Raw genomic sequence first — 25,139 nt, 5'->3', positions numbered from 1 at the left:
CCTAATTTAAATTGCAACAATCCAAAAATTCTCAAAAATATCTCAACAAGTCATTCAATCCCAAATTGCCTACCCTGAGCACCTCTCATCCATAAACAAAAAATCACATCCAAAAATCGATCGAATGGACAAGTTAGCTGTTTAGTATCAATTGTTCTCCAACTCCTTGTTTGTTCACCAAATACAAAAAAATAAAACTTTTTTTCCATTTCTTAACCGACAAAAAAAAAAAAGTTTGTGCTAGAGTCGAGGAACATAACTTATGCGATGATATTTCAGAAGAAATGTTTTAAGAGAGACGAGAAGAATTCTTAGAAATGTGATTTGTTGATTTTTATAAAAGAATTTATTGCTATTACATTCTGCTTATTCACGATCTACATTTGTTATGATTTCTTTCATTCTTCTTATTTGGCATCATGTTAAGTGTTGTTTCATTTAATAAGAAAATTTATATTATTTTTCTGCTTGATCATGTGAAACATCTGGTAATGAGAGAATCTCAAGAGTGTGCCAGCCAATAAAGGCCAGGAAAAAAAAAAACATTGAGAATGCTGTGTGGAGAGGAGATGAAAACTTATTTTTTTGAGGCAATTAATTTGCTTACGTAATTATGTAAATTAGTTTTTGGCGCCGCAATTAAAAAGCTCCAAAAAATAAAAAAAAAAGAATTTCTTTATTGTAAGAATTATATAAAGTTCCTCAAGTGTCAGGTTACATTCAATTTTTCTTCATTTCATTTCGTCTTTCTTCTCCCATATATTTAACTCAGTAAGTACAACATTAACATGCTGAATTATCATCAAAATATTCTCTCACATGTCAGTTTCATTATCAGAAATAAAAAAAAAAAATGTTAATTATGATGGAAATTCTCTTGAATCATTTCTTGATTAGTTTCATGTCATAATTGTTCTCTCGCTGTTGTATAGGCATGTTTATGAGTTTCATGCTGCATAATGCAAAGTCATTGTACAAATTTTATTGTAATAATAAAAAAAAGATATTTTATTCAGTACCAGACATTAGTAAGTAGTTGAAATAGAGTGGAAGCAGTGGTCTAGATTTGTTGGAAAGTTTTCGGACTAAAAAATCCGTTAAAATAAATTTTGAAAAAATTATCATAAAATTTTGAATTTTTGAAAACCGTTAAAATTTTTGAGATTTTGAGAGTCGTTAAAAAATTTGAATTTTTGAAAATAAAACCGATAAATTTTCCAACAATTCTTTCCAAATCCGTTAAATTTCCCAACAATTCTTTCCAAATACAGTCCATCCAGAAAAAGAATTTAATTTAATAATTCTTCCTCACACATTTTTTGTGTCTCCCAAACAATTAATTTTTCTCACAAATTCTTTTGTGCTGCATTCTTGATATATCAAACGAAAAAAATAAAGATTTTCCGCGAAGTTGACTTTTTAAATTGTTCACAGCTACCCATCATCACAAAAAAATTGCGTGTCTTCTATTATTTTATGTTTATCTCTAAAGTAGCATCGGCAGAAAGTAAAATAGTCATAAAAATGTGACACATTTTAATAATAACAAGTAAATTAATTTCTTCTTCATTAAGATAATTCTTTTATATGCTGAGAATGGGTATGATAAAGTCTTTTTGAACTCGAATTCACAGTTACTGACGTTATTAATAACTTAGAATGAAAATAGTGAAATTATTTAAAATTACGGATTCAATCTATAATTAGATAATTATGACAGAAAGTTTCCTTTTTGTATAGGAAGTATCATGGACAAATCATTTGTAATGTGACACAATTATTATTTACATCTTGATAAATTTTGGATTTTATGAATGGAGTGGAATTGCTGCAAATTTTTGGAAAATAAAATGGATTTTGTGAAATTTTCCAAAAAAAAAGGCTGTAAAATGACCTGATACGAAGAATTTGGTTGTAAGGATTCGAACCTTCAACTTAATTAATAATTTAAAGAATTCCCAATTTCACAAAATTCACACTTAAAGCTATTCAACTTAAACTCAAATATAAATTATAGTGCAAATCCGAGCCTCAAAATCCTCATAAATTTATGATTCATTTTCAAATTTATCTGATTGTTAAGCTGCAAAAACCGTTAAAATTTCACAAATAAATATTTTTATAGTTTAATTAAAAATTAACATATTTGCGCTTCATAAATTATATTTGCCATAAATAAGATTTTAATTTTTTAATGATTCTAAAATCATTTTTTTAAATAAAAATTTGTCGTCTTTAAATTAGACACAAAAATATCGCCTTGTGAGACTTATGGATATTCATAAGCATGCAAAATTCCTTCCTTATTAATGATTTAACTAAAATATTTTACACTATATAAAATTGCATTATATGCGAATAAATTATAAAATTTTATTAATTTTTTGTAGTTTTTTGACTATTGCGTAGTCTTTAATCTCCTATGGAGTGGATTAATATTCCTAAATTTTATGATGAACTTGCAGGAAATCAATTATTAGATGTCAATTTTAAATGAGCATCTGCTGGGAGCTTTTTAGATTTTTAACAATTTTTAATTAAATTTTTTATAGATTTTCTTTTGATGAGAGCTTGATGAGGACATTAAACAGGTGCAATCGGGAATAAACTTAAAGGTTTTTTAATTTTAATTAAATTTTGAACAGTCAATTCGGACTAATTAGTATTTTTATTTGAAATTCAATTGAATTTAATGTTAATGACGTATTCAGCTGAATTCAGCAATTATTCAGCTCAATTCAGCAATTGTTCAGCTCAAATTATCTCCAGTTGCCAATAAACTATAGATTCTTAATTTTTGTCTTCTTAGTGACAAGAAAAATTTCCCAGGAACTTTTCCAACAAGTTCACTTAACTCCAATTAAACTAGTAATTACCATTAATTAAAAGAAAATAAACACGACAACAAGAACAACAGAAGGAAAATCAGAAGGAGAATAAATAAAGAGACAATTAATATTTTTTTTTCTTTATAATGTCAATAACCAACAAATACACCTGTAGATTTTCTCATCCAACAATTATTTCCAAGCTCTTTTTTTTTGTTTCTGTTTTTCAACCCACTAAAAACATAAAAAAGGAGGTAAGGAAAGAGAAGAATGTGGAAAAAATTGATAGTGAACAAGCAAAACTGCAACAAAACAAACACGTCGCTGAAAGTAAACAATAGTTTTGTGTTGTTATTTACTGCTCGCTTACTGCTTGACAATATTCCTTGCTTATTCTCTACGTTTTACAAAAGGTTGGATTATTGTGGGTAAGCGAGTGAGAGTCATGGAGCGGAGGAAAATTAAGCGTAATAGAGAGATGGATGAAAATCGTGGGAAATAAAAGAAAAGAATGCAAAATGTGAAATTGATGGAAAATTTTTAAAGTTGTGCTGTGGGATTTTAGAGACGCATTTTGATGTGATTCAGTTTACTGAGATCAATTCAGCAGCTTATTCAGCGCAATTCAGCAACTAATTCAGCTAACTTAAATAGTAATTCAATTCAATTTAACAACCTATTCAGTTCGATTCAGCAACTTATTCACATAATTCAGCAACTAATAAATGCAATTCAGCAACTTATTTAGCAGCTAATAAATGGAATTCAGCAACTTATTCAGCACAATTCAGCAAAAACACATAAGACAAATTGAATCCTCAAACACTCATTTCTCTACAACATTCTAGCTCTGGTAAAACATCGAAGATAACAAAGTTGATTGCACACATTGAACAATTCAAAAAATTTATTTATTTTTTTTATAATAAAATACTATATTGAAAATGATTGAGAAAAATTGTCCAATAATTTGATTGAAAGAATTGACTTTACAATAAACTCCACAATGTGCATTAACAATTGAATTGGATTTCTTTTTTTATGTTTTGTTTTGTTTTTGGATTTTTCCAATTGAAAAGCATGAAATAAAATAAATAACAAAAAAAAGAGAACTAATAAAAATTTGAATTGAATCGTGTCAGAGGACTGGAATTGCCAATGGATGATTTGCAAAAGATATAAAATAATAGAAGGCTTTAAAAGGGCACATTGTGTAATGATTAATAATTAATTAGGCAATAATGATGGAATTTAAGAGCACTGCGCTAGCGGTAATGGCTGATTGATTCTGCTGAATCGTGGAAAAATGACGACCTTTTTGGAAAATTGAGCAAGAAATTCCAGAGCAGGAAAATTAGAAATATCCTGTCCATGATCTACCCTTTGGTGAAACTACCAAAAAAAAAAGAAGTACATGCCAATAATTTATTGAAAATAATTTTTCATTCCCATCTCCCCGAAGTCGAACTTGTTCTTTAATGTAAGAACATTATTAATCTTGTATATTTTGATGATTTTTTTCCTTCAAGTCAAACATAGGAACATGCATATGTATACATACATTTATGAGCTGCAAGGCAATAATTATAAATCGCATTGTTCACGACCTACAGTAACCAATTTCATGCCCAAACGTCCCTCTTTCCACATTTTTTTATATTTGCTGATATATTCCTTTATCATGCGAAGTTTTATATTTTAATACAACAAATATCGTTGTTAGAACTATTCGTCAGACAACATAACATATTTTATATATGTATATACATATATAATATTCGCATTATTAAACGAGCATCGATATTGCTTGTGCGAAAAAGAAGAATGCGAATATGTGAAAAAGGCAAAAAAAAAGCATACTGAAAATTGCTAAGCGAGCGCGACACAATAAACGAGAGTGGATAAAAAAGGCGATCGTAACAAAAAAAAAAAAAAACAACTTCAATGTTCAATAATCGAATGAATATCGACGCCCTCCGCACTCTACAGTCGTTTTCCTTTATGTGAAATTGAGCTCTTTCTCTTTTTTTTTATACAATTCTGTTGTTACCAAAAGGGGGCTAAACCTCGTTAATTTTTTTTTTTTTTTTGCAATATACCTAAAAAATTATATTTTTTTTATAAGGGAGAGAAAAATTTATATGCAAAATGTTATGTGGTCTGCGCGTTCATCGAGTCATATAACGACGAAGGAACAACAACAAAAAATGAAGTTTGAGTGATAACTGCAAGTGTGCAGCTTAAAAGTGCATTTTTGCAAGACTCTCAATGAAGATGTTAGACTGATTGGCAATGTAGAGCTCAAGAAAGTAGGTGGTTAACTTAGAATCTTGTATTCGAATCCCAATGCCTGGAGTACAATTGAAGAAAGTTGAAATTCCCGGTTCAAATCTCAATAAACCCTCAGGTCGAGTTAAGAAAGTTGTTAAAGTTGAGACATTCAAGGTTCGAATCTCACTATATACTAGCTTAATCCAGCTGCTCTTCTCTAACCTAAGTTCGACTCCTACTAAGTGCATAAATGCTTCTTCACATTCTCATTTCCCCTAAAAAACTAACAGTCAGTCAGACAATCCCACAACAATCCACATCAACTTGCTCATTTCCCAGCCATAATACGATAAAAATTGTATCAAAAAATGTATATTGTGAATTTTTTTTATATCACTCTTTTATTCCACGCTTCTCATAAACGTAATAAAGTCTTTCATAAGGATATTACAAGTAAAATGCAATGCGAGGTTCCTGACCTCTTTATTGCGCTTCGCATTTGAACTTCCCAGTCTATTGTGAGAAACTCTTTTTTTATCGTTGCCCAGACAAAATAATAATAATAATCATGTCTAGAGATATGATGGGATACCTATATGTGTATCCTAGACTGAAAATACCAAAACATGATATTCGCGACAGGAAGCGATTGTCAGATGTGAAGCGGTGGATAATTAAGATGTGTTTATTGGAATTTGGAGATGAAAAATCGCGAGAATTATTTTTGGGGATGGTACTTTGATGATCTTGGGAAGGTCAAATTGGATTAACAGACAGTATTTTTTGGGATATGGAAGTTTTGATTTTGATACTTTGAGGATGCTACAGGTGAAAGTTTTGATTTAATTGAGTTTGTCCGACGGTGAAATGTTATCTCTTGACCACATAAAGCTAGTGCCATTCAATATAGCTTCTTTATCTACAACATCAACTAGATTGACAGCCTTAATCAAGAACTAATAGCTCTAGAATCTCAGAACCATTCACAATCCCTAAAATTCCATCTCCAACTAGACAATCCAACATCTACCAGATCTAACATCCAAATCATCCACACGAGCACAAAACCATAAACAGCTCATGTTCTGTTAACATGTAAATTGCGTGTAACAAGAGAAGCTTCATGTTACATAGTTTTTCAAGCCTGAATAGATGTTCAGACGAGTTCTTTTTGTTATTTGTCCATATTTACATTGTTACAAAAACAGAACTAAAGCCACTGACAGTAGCGAAAAAAAGAAAAGAAAAGAAAAATTTTTCCTCGATTAAATTGATTCAATTTATTGCATGGAAACAGAAAAAAGGAAGGTAAAAAGTATAAAGGAATTCATGTTCCAGTGCAGAGAAAGAGGAAGACTACATGACGAAGAAGAACAAAACTTTTGCCTCAATTAATTGAACATTGTTCTTTGAGTTGTTTATGCTTATTTATTTATGGTTAGTTTTTACCGCTTATTCAAATTGTATCATGGGATGTTCAATAAGGAGACGCAGGCAATCAGACATAATACATTCCGCAGTAGACACACATGTGTACACAACTCTTTATTTTCATCTTCTTTTATCTGTTCCACGACTTGATGACAATTTAAAAATGCTAAAAACAAATCGTCAATTTTATTATAGCGCCATAGCATTAAGGAGGAATCATGTTTTTGGTGATTTTTGCGTACGCCACACAAATGAGTCAGCTGTGGCGTTTTACATTTAATATGTGAAGAAGATATGGGAAACATACAATTTTTTTTTTTATTCTTTACCTTCTTCTTACTGCTTTTGAATAAAATAACAATTTAAATTTTGTAAAACAACCAGATTAAAAAAAATTTGTATAGCTCTGTGTTTATTAAATGGCTTTTCAGTTCATCGCATCTCATTTGTGTACAAATATCGACGACGACGAAAAGGTAGTTTTGATGTGCGAGTTGGAATTGATGATTTTTTGGGCGCATTTTGACGATTTGCTTTTAGCTTATTTGTAAAAGAATTTTTAACGGTTTTGTAGAATTTGAATTTAAATGAAATCGAATGAATTTAAATCTTAACGGTTTTGTAGAATTTGAATCAAGATTGTTTCGTTAAAAATTGAGCAAATTAATTAATTGGTGATTTTTACATTAATTAAGCAGCTTTAAATTGAAATTAAGTTCAATTATGATTTACCTAACTTAGCAGTGCACAATTGAATAGAAAGAATTACTAAGTAAGCAAATATTGAAGATTTTTCATGACAAACTAGAAGTTCCCGCCAAAATGTCACACAAACCCGTCCCCAAGTCCCCAAAAAGTCGCTCAAAATTTACGAAATGAAGAGAAAAAAATGATAATAATAAATTGTTCATCTAAAGGAGAAAGATATATAAAGGAGAAGATGTTAGCTTGTCTAAATTGATTTTTATACTGCCGTTGCTGCTCATTCTTTAGGAAGCGAGCATGAGAACATTTTTTTGGTTATTTTATTTTATTTAAGCTTCTCCTTTTTTTTCTTATTTTTCCCTTCTCGTCTCTTTTTCTCGTATTCCCAATAAAAATTTCGTTGACTGTGTGTGGATAAGCTGATTTCTTAATTAATTTAATCTTTCTTTTTCCACAAGAAACGATTCTCGTTATAATTTTGTTTATGATATGAATTTTAATCGCTGTCAAATGATTGTTTTGACGTTCACTGGATTATTTCTCATTTCTGGTAGCGTTTGATAATAAAAAATTAACAAGAATGATCACATAAGCGAGATACTCACAAGTCTTCGTTTGGGTTTGATAAGTGGACGGTTCTGTCCGTTCATTTTATAGTATAATCCACAGGCATTGCACAAATAATGTCCAGTTCCATCTCTGTAAGAATATAATTAACAAAAAAATATTTTTCATAATTAATATTCTATGCTTAACATCTTTCTGTTTATTGAGGGAATTCATGAATATTCATACCTTCTCCAAAGTGGTGTCGATGTTGCACCACAATTTACACACTCTCTACCTTCTGAAAAATACGAGAAAATAAAAGAAATAACAATAAATGTATTGAATTATTTAAATTTTTTGTAGGATTTGATATTTGAGAATGTTTTTTTAGTTGGAAATGGCAAAGTTCTTTTGTTAGAATTTATGAAATATTTAAGGTTTGTGCTGTATTTTTTAACAAATAATTTGAATATTTTCACAATGATTGCTATGATTCACATTCAATGGAAATGAAATTTCACACCGAAAACACATGTAGGTACCCTCATTCTCACAGTGTTCCTCTTACAAGTGTTCCTCATGACAATATCAATAAAAGTCAAATTTATATCAATTTTATTGGAAGTAATCCGAGAAGCTACTGAAATATTCTTAAATTTCCTAATTGAGACTTAATTCACGTCTCTTTCTCTCTCTCTCTCACCGTTCACTTAATTTTATTGTTCAGCTTAAATGTTATCTTCATGATCCATCTGTCGCATGAAGATCATCATAATCAGAACTACGCAATTTCGCCTTTTTCGCGTGAATATCATTATTGAGGTGAAATATTGAACTTTTTTAACTGTTATTGGAGGTTGTTTACTGAATATGTGACTTACTCTTTGGTTTAGGGATTGTATAGCTTAATATAAGGATCTTATTGCTGATAAGATGATTTTATGCTGTTGTTTAGTTGAAATGAACCATTTAACGAAAGATTTGTAAATGTTCGTTAAGAATTCAAACTTGAAATGACCGGTAAAAATTCAAAATTGAAACGACCGTTACAAAAAATTTTGAAGGTTTTCTGCGTTTTGAGATACAAAAAAATTCAAACTTTGCCCGCATCGATGCAGCAAAAAATTTTAAAATTGTGAGAGTCAAATTTCTCGGAATTATAGGTGTCATCGCCATTTAAATTCTTTGTGCTTTCTCATCCTCGTTTTCTCATTCTGCTATATAATAATATTATTATTATTTTACTCTTTATTTTTTGTACATTTATTCAGTTTGTGGAACATTAAAGTAACGTGGGACAAGATGATGGAAGAAGAAGAAGTCGAGGGAGACAATATCGCAAAATAAAAATGATTTTTTCTCACCAATAAATCATTTCGTATATACGATTTATGTAAAAATATATTATGAACATGTGAGAATACATGCAAGAGGATGGTTAAATGTGTATATAATTTTATGGCATCACATTCTTTTTTATTTATGGATGATACACATTCATGTATGAATCGAGTATTGAAGAAATGATTGGTTCGCAAAAGAAATATAATTCTATGCAAATTAGACGATTGGATGAAGCTTCTTGATTTCAAAGGCGCTTCTACGAAAGAGTATGTTTCAGATTGTGAGGATCAGATTATCATGATATTAATTTGATTAATCTAATTATATAGTTTAGCTGTGCGGGAGATTTCTAAATTTATGATAAAACAAAACTTTATGACGAGGGTCATTAATTTTTTGATGATTCAATAATTTCTTTTATGGATATGCGAGAATGAAAGACGCTTTATTTTATTTATTTATCGCATGTTATGTACATAAATATCACGAAATTGAAACTTATCGTGATTACAATCGCATTAAAATTTACTTGAAATTTTCTAGTCAGTGAAATGTAGTTTAAATGACCCTTAACATCATAACTTTATGTATATATGTTTATTTTTTTTTTTCGGGGGGCTTTGTTATTTTCCGTTGAAAAGTAAATCTCAGGTTTAAGATTTATGGTCATTAAGATTTTCAGTTTGTTCCCTTTTTTATGCGCGAACGAGGGAAAAATTAAATTAATTTTATTAAAATTTAATTCATTGAAAATTTTTATTTCGTGACAATTAAAATTTAAGATTTTTGGAGGTGCTTCTTTAGGTTTGGAGTTAGCTCCTTAATATTCTATCTAGTTCCGCACAATTCAGCTGATTTTTAACTGAGTTCATTTTTAAACTAAATTAGCAATTAAGCTAAATTCTCAATGAATGAATTCAGCACATTTTAGCTTCATTTCAGCTGAACTTCAGCTCAATTCAGCTTATAATAGATAAATTTAACCAAATTCAGCTCATATTAGATTAAATTTAGCTGATTTCAATTAGTATCTTCTCAATTCAGCTGAATTCAGCTCATACCAGTCCAACAGCATTAAAATTTCAGCACAAAATCATCGCAACAACCTCAATTTTCGCTCTTTATGGCCGGTCTCTCTAGTTTTTATTTCATCTGAGACAATAAATTGCAAAGAGTCTTAAAGCAAGACATCACCTGAATATTTTATATCGCATCATAGTTCCTTGTCGCTTTTATGTCTCTACAAAATCATAAAACTAAATAATTTATTCTTTTTTCTACCCTCAAAAATAAAAAAAGTCAATTCTTGGCAGCGGAGCCTTTAAGAAAGAAAGGAGGATATAGTATGACGACAAGAAACTACAAGGTGTTTATGCCGAACATGAATAACTTCCAAAAAATATTATTTTTTTCAAAAATATTTCATATAGAATTATTATTATTATTGCTATACATATTCGTGGGGATGGATGGATGGATAGACGGATGGTAGAAGGAAATACAAGAATGAACTCTAAACGACAAACAGGTGTAAATTTTAATTATTTCATACATATGTATGGCAATGTTATGAACTATTATTATTACTGATGTTGCCTTCATTGTAACATCGTCGATTCATTAATTTACCATTTAGAGAGGCACGAGAGAGGAGCTGTAATGTGCGTGTGTTTGTATATATTTTATATACATTAACAAATTATTGCATTTAAATTTATAATACAGACAGTGTTTTTTGGGATGTTAAATTCGTGGTTCCAACAAAAAAATTAAACTTATTGCTGTGTGTTTAATTGAGAACAAAAGTCAGTGAATGCGCGCAAAAATAAATAATTGATTCCTTTAAAAAGAAGGCACAAATTGATGATGATTGCTTAAAAATTATTATTATTATTATCGTCTATAAATTTCTTCAAGTCAAGTGCTGAATAAATAAATAAAATTTTTTGGAACGTCCAAGTTCCGTTAGACCTTTGAAGATGATCTAAATGAGATTAAGATGGCAGATTTATTGAGGCTATTGAGAGCAAAAAGAGATTACTAATGACTGAAAATTTTTATTTTTGGTGTTGAAGCTATCGCCAATGGAAACACCTGTAGGCAGGGGCTATCAAAGTGAAATTTTGATTATTTTTATTACCTAAAGGTCAGCTGTGACGTCCAAAAGAATTTCATTTTTGGAAGCAATAAAAATTCCAATGAATTTTTGATCCTTTATTAATGGTGATTAGAAAAGGTCATTTGTAATGTATTGTAGCTAGTAATGTACTCAAGTATGGCTACGCTACTCTAAATACACGTACAATAAAGTACTCACTATACTTGGCTTGTCTTTAGGAATCTGTATGAGAATCTCTAAGAGAGTCATAGGCTACAAATCTTCGAAAAATCTTAGCTAAGGCTTTGAATTTTAGATTAGAAATTAGTTTAAATAATAGTTTAAATTGGTATTTTGCACGAGATGTTATAAAGATTTCAATTGCTCATAACAGTGTATGACTTTAAGCAAAATGTTATGAAGATACATTGGTTCAACTCCTTTCGAATTTTTATAAAATCTCCGTTCGATAAAACATTTTATTTTTTTTTGGTGGATTTCAAGTTCAAATCCCAAAAATTCAACCACAACAAATTCTAAGCATTAAATTCCCCCAATCCAACCTGAAGTTCCCCAAACTTATTGAATGATATAAGCAACCGACTCGACTCTTCATTTAAATTACATTTGTCCCACATTTGAAAATGTATAATCTATCCTATAATTGTGATATCCACCTCTATTATAAAGGCCAAACATATACATTTAATTAAATTAATAGTTTTGTGTTACATTCCTCATATTAACATCAATTATGGCATTTTGTGTTGCATTTATAATGAATTAAAAATGTGAAGGAATGGAAGTAAATTCAGCAGAAGTAGAGCATGAAATTGCTAGGATCTCATTATTTCGAATGACTAAATCCAAACATCATAATTACTTGCAAAAGAAATGTCTCATATTTTTTGGCAATCTACAGCCTTAGTCTAAAGTCCTCAGCCAGAAAGAAATATGATGAGACGAATCCATGCTGACAATGACAATCAATGTGGAGACAAATAGTCATAAAATTGTATTTCTATCCTATTTCTCTCTATTGTTTCTCTATTTATTGCTATTCATTATTATTGTTTCCTCATTCATCCTCAAAAATGTCCTTATTTTATGCTGGCGCTCTACCTGTTGCCACTCGACTTATTTCAACAAATGCCATCTAATCCATAGAAAGAATTTAAGAGTTTATACGAAAAAAATAAAATATAAATCTGAACGACCTTTCCTCATATTATTTATTCATTCTATCTTGTTCTACCTTTTTATTTCTGTTCTGTATATCTTTCGACGAAAGAGAAAATAATTTTTATATATTTTGTGTGGTGTCACTTTTGCTATGGAAACATCGTTAACTAACTGATTTATGGACGGTTAAAAGGATCATCATCTCGTTCGTTGTTTTCATTTTTATTACAAAAGTTTTAAAACTTTTTGAGAAATTAATTTCAATTTTCATTCATTCACTTGTTTCTTGGTATTTTGAAATGACTATAAACATTAAGAAGTTGTTGGTGGCTTTGTAGATTGCCTTTGATTGGGGATTGTTTGTTTTCTGATTGTGATTTAATTAATTAATTAACGGTTTTTTAAATTTTGAATTTTAACAGTTTTCTAAATTTTAAATTTTCATGCTTTTTGATTAGTATTCAAACAGGTTTCTAAATTTTGAAATTTAACGGTTTTCCAAAATTCAAAATTTAACGGTTTTCTTAAATCCAAAGTTTTATCGCTTCGTCAAAATTTTAACGAAAATTTCAAATTTCCAAAATACGTTGAGAACTAAAAAAATCTTCATCAGTTCAATTTTGAAGATTTACGACCGACTTTCCTTGATTCTCGACCAACCCAGTTAAGTATAATGAGTGTGTTGACTAGCCTGACATGTTGTTTAATAAGAGAAATGAGTAAGAGACACACAAATATTATTATATGCATATAAAACTTATGTTAACTGCTTTGAATATAAAACTTCATTTCGAATTCTCGTTTGGTGTCTTCACAACAAGAAAAATACATAATTTTTGTTCCTTTTGTCCATTTCTTTCTCTCCCTACTTGACTTTATATTATTATAATATATATTTTTTTAATGTTTTTGTCGAAACAACGTGAAATTCTGTTGAAAACAGAAACAGATCTCATAACGATCGTGTAGCTGATTTTGGTCAATCTCTTTTTTATATTCCTTTTTTTGGAAAGAACGAGCTACTGAAAACATGAGATGAAGTGAACATTTATCGCAGACAGTGAATAAATTTAATATTGAATTAAATAACCAGATAATATTCACGATGTAAGATGGGAGAGAAAGAAAAAAACAACAAATTGGGAAGCATTTAAAAGCCAATCTGAATGCAGTTATTGTCGTCCATAAGAAATGATTTTTAAATTGAATCACAATGTGTGTGCCTGGCTTGATAGGCTCTTCATATTGTATATTTTTCATGGATATTTCATTTTCTTACATTGTTAATAATTTAATGGATTGAATCACACTATGCATAACATACAATGTTGTTTAAGGTTAAGTTTAACCTTTATTATTGGGAATCAAGTTGTGAGTTTCAGGGGTGTTGGGTTGAAATTAGAAAAAAGTTTGGCAAAAAAAAAAAAATGGTTAGAAAACGTAAACAAATTTCAATTGTGTTATTGACAAGATTCGAACTCTGATTTCGTAAATAATTTAAACAAGTAACGCAAACCATTACTCTAACTAAACTAATATTTTCATGTGTTAGATTTGACAAATGTCGATTTTAAGTGATCAATCAGTTGGCAGATCAAATAGTCCCCAACCTGCCAAACTAAACCAATATACAACTCTGTATCCACCACAATAATCATAATATTTCTCGAAGTTTAATACAATTTTTAATGTGAGAATTTTTTGATGCACTTTATACAATTCGATATGTAATTTGCAATTAATTAATACAAAGCACGCAATGATGAGTAATTTCTGATTCAATGACTTCATTATTAATTATTTGATCATGAAAATTAAAAATTCTAGAAGCTACAAACTTTGGATTTATCCTTGAATTACGTTTTGGTTGAGTTGTCTAGCCTAGATTGTTAATTTCATTAAATATATTAGTCATTAAATAATCATAATTTGTCGTGAAATTTGAACTAGTGCTTATTTATTGACAGTATTAAAATCACATTTAAGGAGTCATAATATGCAAAAAGATACTTTATTTTATCATCACATAAATCTATGCAAGTAGGGGTTTCAATCCCGGGACCAAATCTCAATCCCGGGATTACGGGATTTGAAATCTCAATCATCCCGGATTAATCCCGGGATTGGATGATGAAAAAAATATCAAATTTTTAGTCGAATTCAAGTGAAAATGTAATACTAATAGTTTTATTAGAAATTTTGAGGACGAAAAAATCATTTCCAGTACACAAAAATGTGTTCTAAATAGTTAACAAAACAAATTAATGACAAAAAATTGCCAAGATTTGTGATTTCAAAGCCGAAATCAAGACGTCAATATAATGCTTTCTCAAAATCCCAATTTCGATAGATTTTTGAGATCGGGAATAGAAATTTCGGGATCTCGGACTTTTCGGGATTCCCGGAGATCCCGATATCAAGAAAGCATAATTAACACAGAATTTGCCTAAATTTTTGAGATCTTTGGTACGCCTTAACAGAATTTTAAGAAATTACAAACAAATAAATTTAATTTCTGGCCTTTCAGAATATTAAAAATTTAATATGAATTTTAAAAAAAAGTTTCAATCAATTTTTGTTATTTGATACTGTAAAGCCTTATTTTTAACTTTAACTTCAAAAATTGTGGATGAAATTACTATATTATATTATTAGACATGATTTTCAAACGTGTGGTTCTTAATTTTTTTAAAATTTTAGACTTTAAACTTGAAGTTTTTGTATCAACATCAAATAAATTCTCAATCCCGTAATCCCGGGATTGAAGCTTCTCAATCCCGATTTCGGGACCGGAAAAACGTCCGGGATCCCGGGATCCCGGGATGCGGGATCGGGATTGAAACCCCTATATGCAACAACGAAATCCTAGATTCGGTCTATAGATCATTTTTTATTAATCATCAAATAATTAAGAATCGTTTCATCGTAGCTGCGAATTTACTATTTTTTATTATGCAGATCTTCAACTTTCATATTTATCTGTGATATTTGATCTGTCCAATAACTTTTAGTTTTATCTATCTTGAAAAGATGTTTGATTTAATGGATCATTAGTTTCAAATTTTTTTTGGTTAATAAAATTAATGAAGTTTTGTGTTATTAACAACACGAGCTAAACAAATAAATTTCTGATTAGTAATTAATTTTACAGCTGTGGAATTGTTTTCTGGGATCTTATTTTTATTGATTTGATGTTGCTGTTGAGAATTTGAAAATTGAAAGATTTTTAACAATTTTTAAATGACAATTTGTCGATTAAGCTTTGAAAAAAAAATTGAGAATGAAGTTACAAATTACGAAATTTGATAAAATTTTGAAGTTCGAATCTCTGGAATGTTTAATGTTGAAATGTAGTTCGCATATATAGTTTTGATATCTTTTTTTTGCCATTTATTCCCAAAATCTACATTTTTGCTATCAAAATAATGTGCTTATTTTTTCAAAAACCCAAACTTAATTTTTTGTTCATTTATAGAAAATTGCGACAATTTTAACATGTGCCGATTCATTCACAAAAAATCACCCCCAGAAAGTATTTTTAAAATGTCAATTGACTCCAATTTTAGTAAAACAATTAAATTGTCATTCATAAAACACGTGGATTCTTCAATGAAAAATTCGTCCATTCACAAAAATATTTTTGATCCAATTATTGGCAATTCCGAAATTTCATGAATGAAAAATAATTGTTAATTTCAAGCAATCATCATCAATTGTTGGTGATCTCAAAGGTTTACGAACACTTCCTGTCAATAAATTCGTGTAAAGATTTATGGTGCTTAAATACTCAATAAATATGGATTTTTTTGTATTTTCATTATAAAAATTTGTTTAATGGTTAAGATAAAGACACGTTGTGATTTATTAAAACGATGAAAATATAATAAAATGAATAAAAGGAAACGATAAAGGAACAACCAAAAATTGACACACACACAAAATAAAATCTCACATAATTAAATTATAAATTAAATGCGCATAAAAAAATGTTGGATTTATCGGAGTTTAAGTTCGATTGGATTGAGAATCGAACTAGAATCAGGCAAAAAAGAATTTTACGATACTATGTCTCCAATGATAAATTTGATTTGCAAGGACTCGAACCTTTGTTATTCCGATACAAGATGAATTATCATCGATTAAGCCAACGAAGCTCTTAAAAACTCATGAAGTTTTCTGGCTTAAACTCTATTTTAAACACCCAACCCATTGAGCTCATGCCACAACACATTAAAGATTCTTCATCATCATCATCGCTCAACATTTCTAACTATGACTATGTATCAAGTGTCTAGAATGGCATAAAAAATAAAATAAAATATGAAGTTTAATATTCATAAGGAACAAGAAGCCATAAGACAGATAAAAATTGACAATGTATACATAATAAATATTAAATGACTTGTAATAAATATTCTTCCATTTTTTTTTCGGGGCGTTGAGGTTACTGTATAAAGAACAAAGTTTCAAATTAACGGTTAACATAAATAATTTTTTCTGTATCATTTTTGAATGAGCAGTCATGAGTAGAGGAGTAACTATCCAATAGAAATTTAAAGTCAAGAACATCATTAATTTAATTTTTTTTTAAAAATATTGTGAGAAAAAGAAGTTGGAAATTTATTCGTATATCTTTTTTTGGTAAGATTCCTAGTCAGGTAAAGTCTACGAGACAATTTTATTTCTAAAACTGTCACTTGGATGGAAAAAAATGTGTCTCTAAAGCAGCAGCAAAAATTAATTTTTTTTTCTTTCTCTTCAGACTTTTTTCATGTTTTCTGCTTTGTCACATCTTCTGGTAACATTTTGGCTGAAGAATTTTTTTTGTATGTCTTGTGTAGAAGCACAAAATATTTTATTGCTCGTGGTCAACAAGACATTGTTATGGCCAAAAAATACAATTTAATTAGAATCGAGACGAATGAAGGAACAGGAGAGAGAATGAGAATTATTTGGGGATAATTTGATAGAATTTGGCATAAGCGCATCTAGTTAGGCATTCAAATTAATGAAATTGTCATTTAGAATATTTAACGGTTTTTGCAAATTTGAAGTAGCCGTTGAAAATTTGAATATTCACAATAACGGTTTTCAAAATTTCAAAAATTCCAAATTTCGAAAATCTAGTTCGAAAAAATTCGAAAACTATTCGAACATCAACAAAATGACATTCTATCCCAAAACAAATCATTAATCTTCAAAAAACAATGCTAAGAATTCCCTGTGTGGCTATATCGATTTATTTTCTTCTCCTGTGACACTTTTGACAATCTCTTTCCCTTACATCTCCTTTATAAATCAGCCATCTACCATCTATTTTGATGAATATTAATTGTAAACCTTTTCTTATTCATTGTTTACATCACGCATTGTCATTAAAACAGGATCAAATGTCATTATTTGTTTGTTCATTAAAGATCGAAGTGCAAAAACAATTCGTGCTCAAGTTGAATGCAAAAAGCAGCTATAGAATTTGAAGGTCTTTTAAGTCTTGCCTTTCAAAATAATTTCAAGAATCTCATCAAAAACTCTCTCAATAAAGAGAATTTTCGTGTTGCTAATTTTAAGTTTTGTGGGAATCGATTCAATTAACGATAAATATTAGATGCACATCATCATCATCATAATCATTATTAATATAGCTATGTACGTGTTTATAGGTGTGAACTTGTATCTATAGCTACGACCTTCAATATGAGAAATTGTTCAATTGTTTAAAACTTTTGCTTTGGTAATGTTCAATTGAGCTTTAATAACATATTGTAGATTAATTATTTCATAAAATATTACTTGTACATACTTAGCGCTTAATTGAGTGGAAACAGCGAGAGATTCAAGAAAACTTGGAAATTTAAAAATTCGATAATTTCACGTACGATAAAATCAGACAGCAAATTAAGTCAGTTTGATAGTGATGAAAATCAAATGATTTGATTTGAATAAAATCACCAGCTAATTTGAATGTCGTTTGACTTTTTATGGCATTCATGTATTAGAGTCACAGAGAGAGAAAAAAAAAGTCACTGCATTTATGCACCTGATTTGCATTAACTTGAGATTATTTAAACGTGATTTAATTTTTCTCATGTTAGGTATACAGCAAACACTTTAACAGGGGACATCTCATGGATATTCATGAGTTCTTCTCGAGAAAATGGTTTTGTATCCAATTTAAATTCATTTTATTGATACTTCATTAGATGTAAATTACCATCGAGATGGTTTTGTTCATGGATTGTTGTTAATTTTCTTGATTGATTCTCATAAATTTTGGAATTTGTTGGGATTTTGGAATTGTTTTTGGACTAACAAGCTGAGTTTTTGGGTGATGAGTTAATTTGAGCTTGATTTGGTAGAAATTGGGTAAGCAGTCAGTTGCAATGAATTTAAATTCAAAAAAAATTTAGTAACAAATTGGCTGAATTGATTGAAATTTGAGCTGAATTAACTAAAAGTGATTCTAAATGAGCTGAATTTAGCAAAATTGATTTAAATAAAGCTGAATTCAATTAGAAATCAGTAAATTGAGCTTAACTGCGTACAATTTAATACAAATCAACTCTAAACCATAAGTCAATGTTCTTCTACACTCATTCAAATCTTTTGCTAAACTCCAAAGACTCAAATCTTCTTAAAATCTTCATTCAAAAAGACTTCTTTTAATTGCAAACAATATAATTGAATGACCCATATAAGATCACCATTAAATATCCATCTATCTGTCCATATACATAAGTTAAAGTATTAAAAAAATTATTTTATAGCTAACTGACTTTGTTGTATATAATTGTATGCTAAATAAAGCATACACATGTGTATATATTGTTTGCATTTTTAATTTATTCATTGGAAATAATATTAGAATTTTTAATTTTATTTATTGTATCTTCTAAATGAGCTTAATGTTGTATTGTGTTGTCTGAACATGTGTATATATCTACAGAGATTTATTTATTGTGCTGCATTACGTAATGATGATGATGATGATGTTGATGATGGTCATTGAAATGTATATGTAGAAAAAGTGAATCGCAATGTGCGGGAAGATAATTTCTATAGATAGAGTAGGAACATTTGCATATAACTATGAATATCATTGATCCACATCTTTATTATGCACCGTGGAAATTCATCTATCTTTTTAACGCTTCGCTTAATGATTTTTTAATATTTTTTTATATTATTTATTTAATAAAATCTCTCTCGGTAGTTTTTATTGATTTCTTTCATTAAATTCAATTAGATGAGATTAAATGACATAGTAATAAAGTTGAGCATTATTAAATTAAACAGCGAGTGCAACCGAGGGCTAAAGTGCGTGTCGCTATAAAAAAATATATGGACTTGCTGACACAAAAGTGTAAATCAAAATCAAACATAAAAACAAGTCAAACTTCAACAATTGTGCGTCCATAATATGCGTTTCATATTTAATCATAATAAATGCTGCTGTATAAAATTCACACGAAATTTTTAGTGACTTGGGCAACATCGATAAGTCAACAGAAAAGATTATTAATTGTGCTCAAATTTTTTAGTTTCGGGTGGGTGGCAAAATGCTTAATAAACAAACAGAAAATGGCGAAAGTTAAACGTATTACGACTTTAACTATTTATGGTTGTGATTTCTTTGATTCTTTCTCAACGATAACCTCATCGGCATATACCACAGTACTTAACTTTACTTCTATTTTTTTCATGGAAATACTATACAAGTCATAGTCATACGATAATGAAAAATATATTTGTTGAAATGGCATTGAAGCTCTAAGTTTCACTCATTTTTCCGCCTTCACATTATACATGTGCGCTGTTCGCGTCACTAATATTCGTATAAGGACTTTATGTAAATGAAAAATCTTTTGTTATCAGGCGATTCCTTCTTTTATTTCTTGCTGTGCTGCGTTTTTTACGACCGTATAACAGCAACAGCAAGAAGGTAATTAAAAAATATATATCAGGAAAGTTAAGGAGGGTTAGAGAGAGAGAGAGGAGGTCAACGATAAAAATAATAGAACAATAAACTATAAATGTTAGAAGCATAACAACAACAATAGTTTCAAGTAATAATGAAAATAATGAGAAATTGTGTTTTGAAATTATAAAGCATTAAGGCGCATTTTCCGTTAGTGATGGTTAGTTATGGGGTTATAGAGGGTTAATTCTTTAACTAGGATTTATGTTACTTTGGTATAAGATATTGAAAATGGTTAGTAAAGTAATCAGTTAAATTGAAGACTCAGTTTTATAACTGTACCATAAAGGTTGTGGGTTCGATTCCTGAAGATTAAAAATTGGTTTTGTCTATCTCTTATTTTTGAACTGTTTTTTTGAATTTATTTATTTTAGGAACAAAGCTAAATTCAGCGTTTTTTTACTCAATTCAGCAAATTTTCTTGACTTTAATATACAAGCTGAATTCAGCAATTCATACACAATTCATCAAGTTTAGAGCTGAATTCAGCTTTTTTTTTTTTTTTCTATTCAATTAAACTACTTTTGAGCTGAATTCAGAACAATCAAGTAGTTATCCATAACAATTAAAAATCCCCTACATCAAGTAACTCTAAATTCCTCAATGCACATACTCCCCTCCTCATCACTCACGGAAAATACTCCAAATAGGAAAAAAGAAAAGAAACACAAAACAAATCGTAAAATAAAATTAACGTGAATAAAAAGACGTAATGGAAATGATAGATTGCGCGAAGAAAAGCGAAACATAAGGAACAACAATAACAGAAAAAAAAGTAAGAAATATATCACATTATATATGTGTGTACACATAAAATAAAACTAAAATTGAAAATATAAAAAAGAAAAAAGAAAAATTTCCCCACACCGTGTCTTAATCTTACCGGCACTTGTTCTCGCTTTTGTGCGTTGCGGTTTATGGTTCGATGATGGACTATTGTTATTCATCGTCGATGAGCGTATATTTGATTGAAATACGCTGTTGGTCGATTGTGGATAGCCGAGATAGCTATTTTCATAGGCACCATAAGAAGCGGCAGCGGCAACAGCAGCAGCTTGATGTGATGAATCAAAAAGTTGTTGTTGCTGTTGCTGGGATTGTTGATGATGATGGTGTGCAGTTGTCGTATTATTACTACTACTAGTATTATTATTATTATGTACGGACGAGTGATTATTTAAATTTTGACTATTTGAATTGCTATTTGTATTATTATTGCTATTATTTTGACTATTGCTAGTACTCTGCGATTGATGCGTACCTTCACGTTGTTTTGGCGCTTGTTGTGATTGTTGTGCATTGTTGTTACTACCATTACCGCTACCCGAATTGCCCGATAGGCAAGGTTTAACGTCGAGACCACAACTTGAGCTAGTATCAGTTCCATTTAATTGGCTATTTGTGGATGCTTGAGCTTGATGCATAAATACATTTACAGCGGCTTGATAGTCCGTCGGTCCTGTTTGTACTGAATCAGGTGTTGAATCCTTCGGTGGTGTCGGTGGAAATGAAAATAAATGTTGCCCACTACTACTCTGACTATTTTGAATTTGTCCAACTAATTTACTATCCTGTGGATCTTGCGGACATGCAAATGGTGATCCCCATGCACCGCTCGATGATAAAGGCTTTGGCGGATCACTCAACGACCACGGTAGTGGTGCATGAAAATGTGGTCTGCATACTTGTGGCGTTGATACATGTGATGAGGGCATTCTTGATGCTGCAAAGAAGGAAATACAAAAAAAAAATGATAAATTATATAAAATTGACGTCTATAAAACACACGAGGATTAACATTTCTTGCAGTTGCAGTTAATAAAATCAATCGCATGCAATTCATTCATATGTGGACGCGATCGCGATCGTATAATTTTGAATTATCATTCATTATTTTTCCACTGACTTGCTGCAACTACTACTACAGGGTGTATAATCTCAAACAAAATATATTCTCTTTTCGAACATAATTCATCAATTTTTTTTTATACAATAACAGTCTTTAACTTTCTTGCCTAATCGAGGTGAAATTATAAAATATTGTTTTATGAATTCCTTTTACTTTTTCTCTTACATCCAAAAAAAAAAAGACCAAACCCATCCCATACATCACATTCATCGCCTAGAGGACATTTTTCTCCTTTTGGAAATGAAAGAGACGAAAGAGAACGAGGAAAATGCTTGTAGAAGCTCATGTAGTTGAATAATTCAATAAAGAGATGATAACTTCTTATTATTTGATTGTTGTTAAGGAATTTTGCTGGGCTGTGACTTGAGAAAGAAGACTTTTAACCATAAATGACACTGAATATATTATGGAAATTATAATTCATTGTTTTTTTTGGGGTTTGTTGTGATGAATTTGGCGCTATTGAGTATTGGTTATTGAATTTGATGCTGCTTGGAAAGGAATTGACTATTTGACAGCTAAATTTAGCTTTATTTTACATTTTCTAAGCTCAATTCAGCAGATTCTTAGTTAAATTCAGCATTTTTTACTCAATTCACCAATTTAATGGCAGAATTCAACATTTTTTATTCAATCTAGTCAACTTTGAAATGAATTCAGCAACTATTGATCTGAATTCATCTCAATTCAGCTAATACAAAGCTAGATTCAGCATTTTAAATTCAATTTAACAAATTTCAAGCTGAATTAAGCTTGTTTATCTATAAATCTTCCAGTTGCACATTTGTCTCATTATTCCAGCATTAATGCAACATTATAATGCAACAATTTAATTTCAAGATCATTTCGACGTACATAAACATCCTTTAAAAATATATCTAGAAGATCTAATCAATTAGATCATTACAACAGAAATAATTCTACCGTCTAAAGTACACAAAATGAACATAATCATACACAAATAATATGGTAGATAAGCACCATCAAACAAGTTTATGTTGTAATATTATTTTCGTCTTTATCTATCCATCATGAAGATCTTTTCTACATTTATATTGTTGCTAAGAAGTCTTGGGAGATTTATATTTATATATATAGAGAGTGTTATTAAAATATATTGCCATAAGTATGTATTTTGTTGCTTAATCTTATCACAATTATCTCCTTTTCATTTCATACCGTATAGAACATATTATGTTATGCCCATATGTAAGCAAGTTTTTGATCAATCTCTAAGCTCTTTTTATGCCACACAAAATGAGATAAAGGAGTCGTTTGTGGGTGCTGTCGATATTTTGAGGTTGGTTCCTGTGTGTGGTTAAAGGACATCGGGATGAAGTCATCAATTGAATGATAGGGAACGAATGGCAGCAACATAGTTCAGAATTGATGCTCAGATCAACTCACCGACTGCAGCCAGCCACCACGCCAATCTCATTCCATACTAGCCAAGCCCATGCCTCTCATCAGAACCCCATCACCCATGCACAAACCCCAAATATAAAAATAATAAAACTTTTAAATTGTTTATAGATATTGTCATATTTTTCAGCCATCCACTGACTATACAGAATGAGAATCGCACAGCGTACAGGCAAATACAATTTACATTAACGGACTCACATTACCAGGTGTCTCTATCTCCTTATTCTGTACGCGCGCAAATATTCACGATGTTAGTCGTCAGGTTCAATGACTCATCGGTGAAAAAAAAGAGAGAAAAAAAAATATTTAAACCCTTTTATGACTACAAACGACGACGACGACGACGACGATGATGATGATGAGACCAAAGGGGCCAATTATTTCTTTCTATGGCAAAAATACTCATTTTTTTTGCGAACCGTATCAGTTCGTGTCATAAATTTCGATACAATTTTTTTCTCTTTATTTTCATATAGCCGACAACTACTTGTGTGCTTATACCCAAAGATTTTCGATTGATCATTTTGAGAAAGTGAGAGAAAGAAGCAGAAATGATGGATATTCGATCATAAGAATTTTGATATTGATGCAACTGAAGAAAATTATTAATATAATATAATAATGATAATAACGATATAATAACACATTCCACACATTACAATATCCCTCGTGGTGGATATGGATACGAATTGGAAGTAGATATTATAAATCTCTATAAAGCCAGAAGTAAAATAACACTATAAGAGGCATACACTCAAAAAACTTTTCATATGAAGGAAATCACATCCCGTACACGTAAATATTATTAAAGGAGAAGCAAGAGAAGAAGTTACCAACAGGCAGCTGGGGAAGTGATTTATGGACATAAAGTTGGCATTGACTTTGATTGTAGTTCACATGATGTATACACTTATGTTATGTTATGTTACTTATTTTACAACAATTTGCTTGCTTACCAGCTTAAAAAACATTTGTAATCATCTCTTCCATGCTAACAAAAATAAGATTACATTTAATTGAAATATAAACCTACAATAAACAATGCAATTGCTTTTATGATGTACTGCAGTTAGCTAGTGTTGTAGATGTAATGTGCTGTACATGTGGATTTGATAATGCAACAAGATTATTGCGAAAATTCATAAGCAATTTGTTTTACTTGCTGGTAGCAGGCATGGAATTGTTAACGGTCATTTGAAATTTGAATTCTTACCGGTTTTTTAAAATTTGAATTTTTCGAAAATCAAAATTTTTTTTCTAAGAACATGCAAATTTCTCCGCAAATCGCTTCTATGATTTACATCTCAGAGCTACCTACTTCTGCTGCCGTTTGTGCCCATTGCAATTGTAAAGATAAAATCTCGTTAGATATCTTAATTATTTTCCATTTTCTTCCTTATTTTGCCTTTCGGTGCTGCTTTT

At 29.9% G+C, this 25,139-nt stretch overlaps 1 protein-coding gene across 4 annotated transcripts in view; it reads right to left on the bottom strand.

Annotated features, from left to right (window-relative positions):
- LOC139086033 (GATA-binding factor C-like) overlaps positions 1 to 25,139 on the bottom strand; it is an 87,526-nt gene that overhangs the window by 27,454 nt on the left and 34,933 nt on the right. For all 4 annotated transcript variants that reach the window (XM_070634306.1, XM_070634309.1, XM_070634307.1 and 1 more), the window contains exons 3-5: positions 21,267 to 22,106; positions 8,031 to 8,082; positions 7,841 to 7,934 (exon numbers count right to left, since the gene is read on the bottom strand). In XM_070634306.1, the coding sequence (XP_070490407.1) occupies positions 7,841 to 7,934; positions 8,031 to 8,082; positions 21,267 to 22,106 (986 nt within the window). The remainder of the gene's footprint in view (positions 1 to 7,840; positions 7,935 to 8,030; positions 8,083 to 21,266; positions 22,107 to 25,139) is intronic.

This window comes from Chironomus tepperi, unplaced genomic scaffold (genome assembly GCF_022539635.2).
Source record: "Chironomus tepperi strain 1889 unplaced genomic scaffold, CSIRO-AGI_Ctep_v1 contig_85, whole genome shotgun sequence".
Lineage (NCBI taxonomy): Eukaryota > Metazoa > Arthropoda > Insecta > Diptera > Chironomidae > Chironomus > Chironomus tepperi.
Note: the sequence above shows the minus strand (reverse complement) of the source record. Positions and strands in the feature narration are given on the sequence as shown.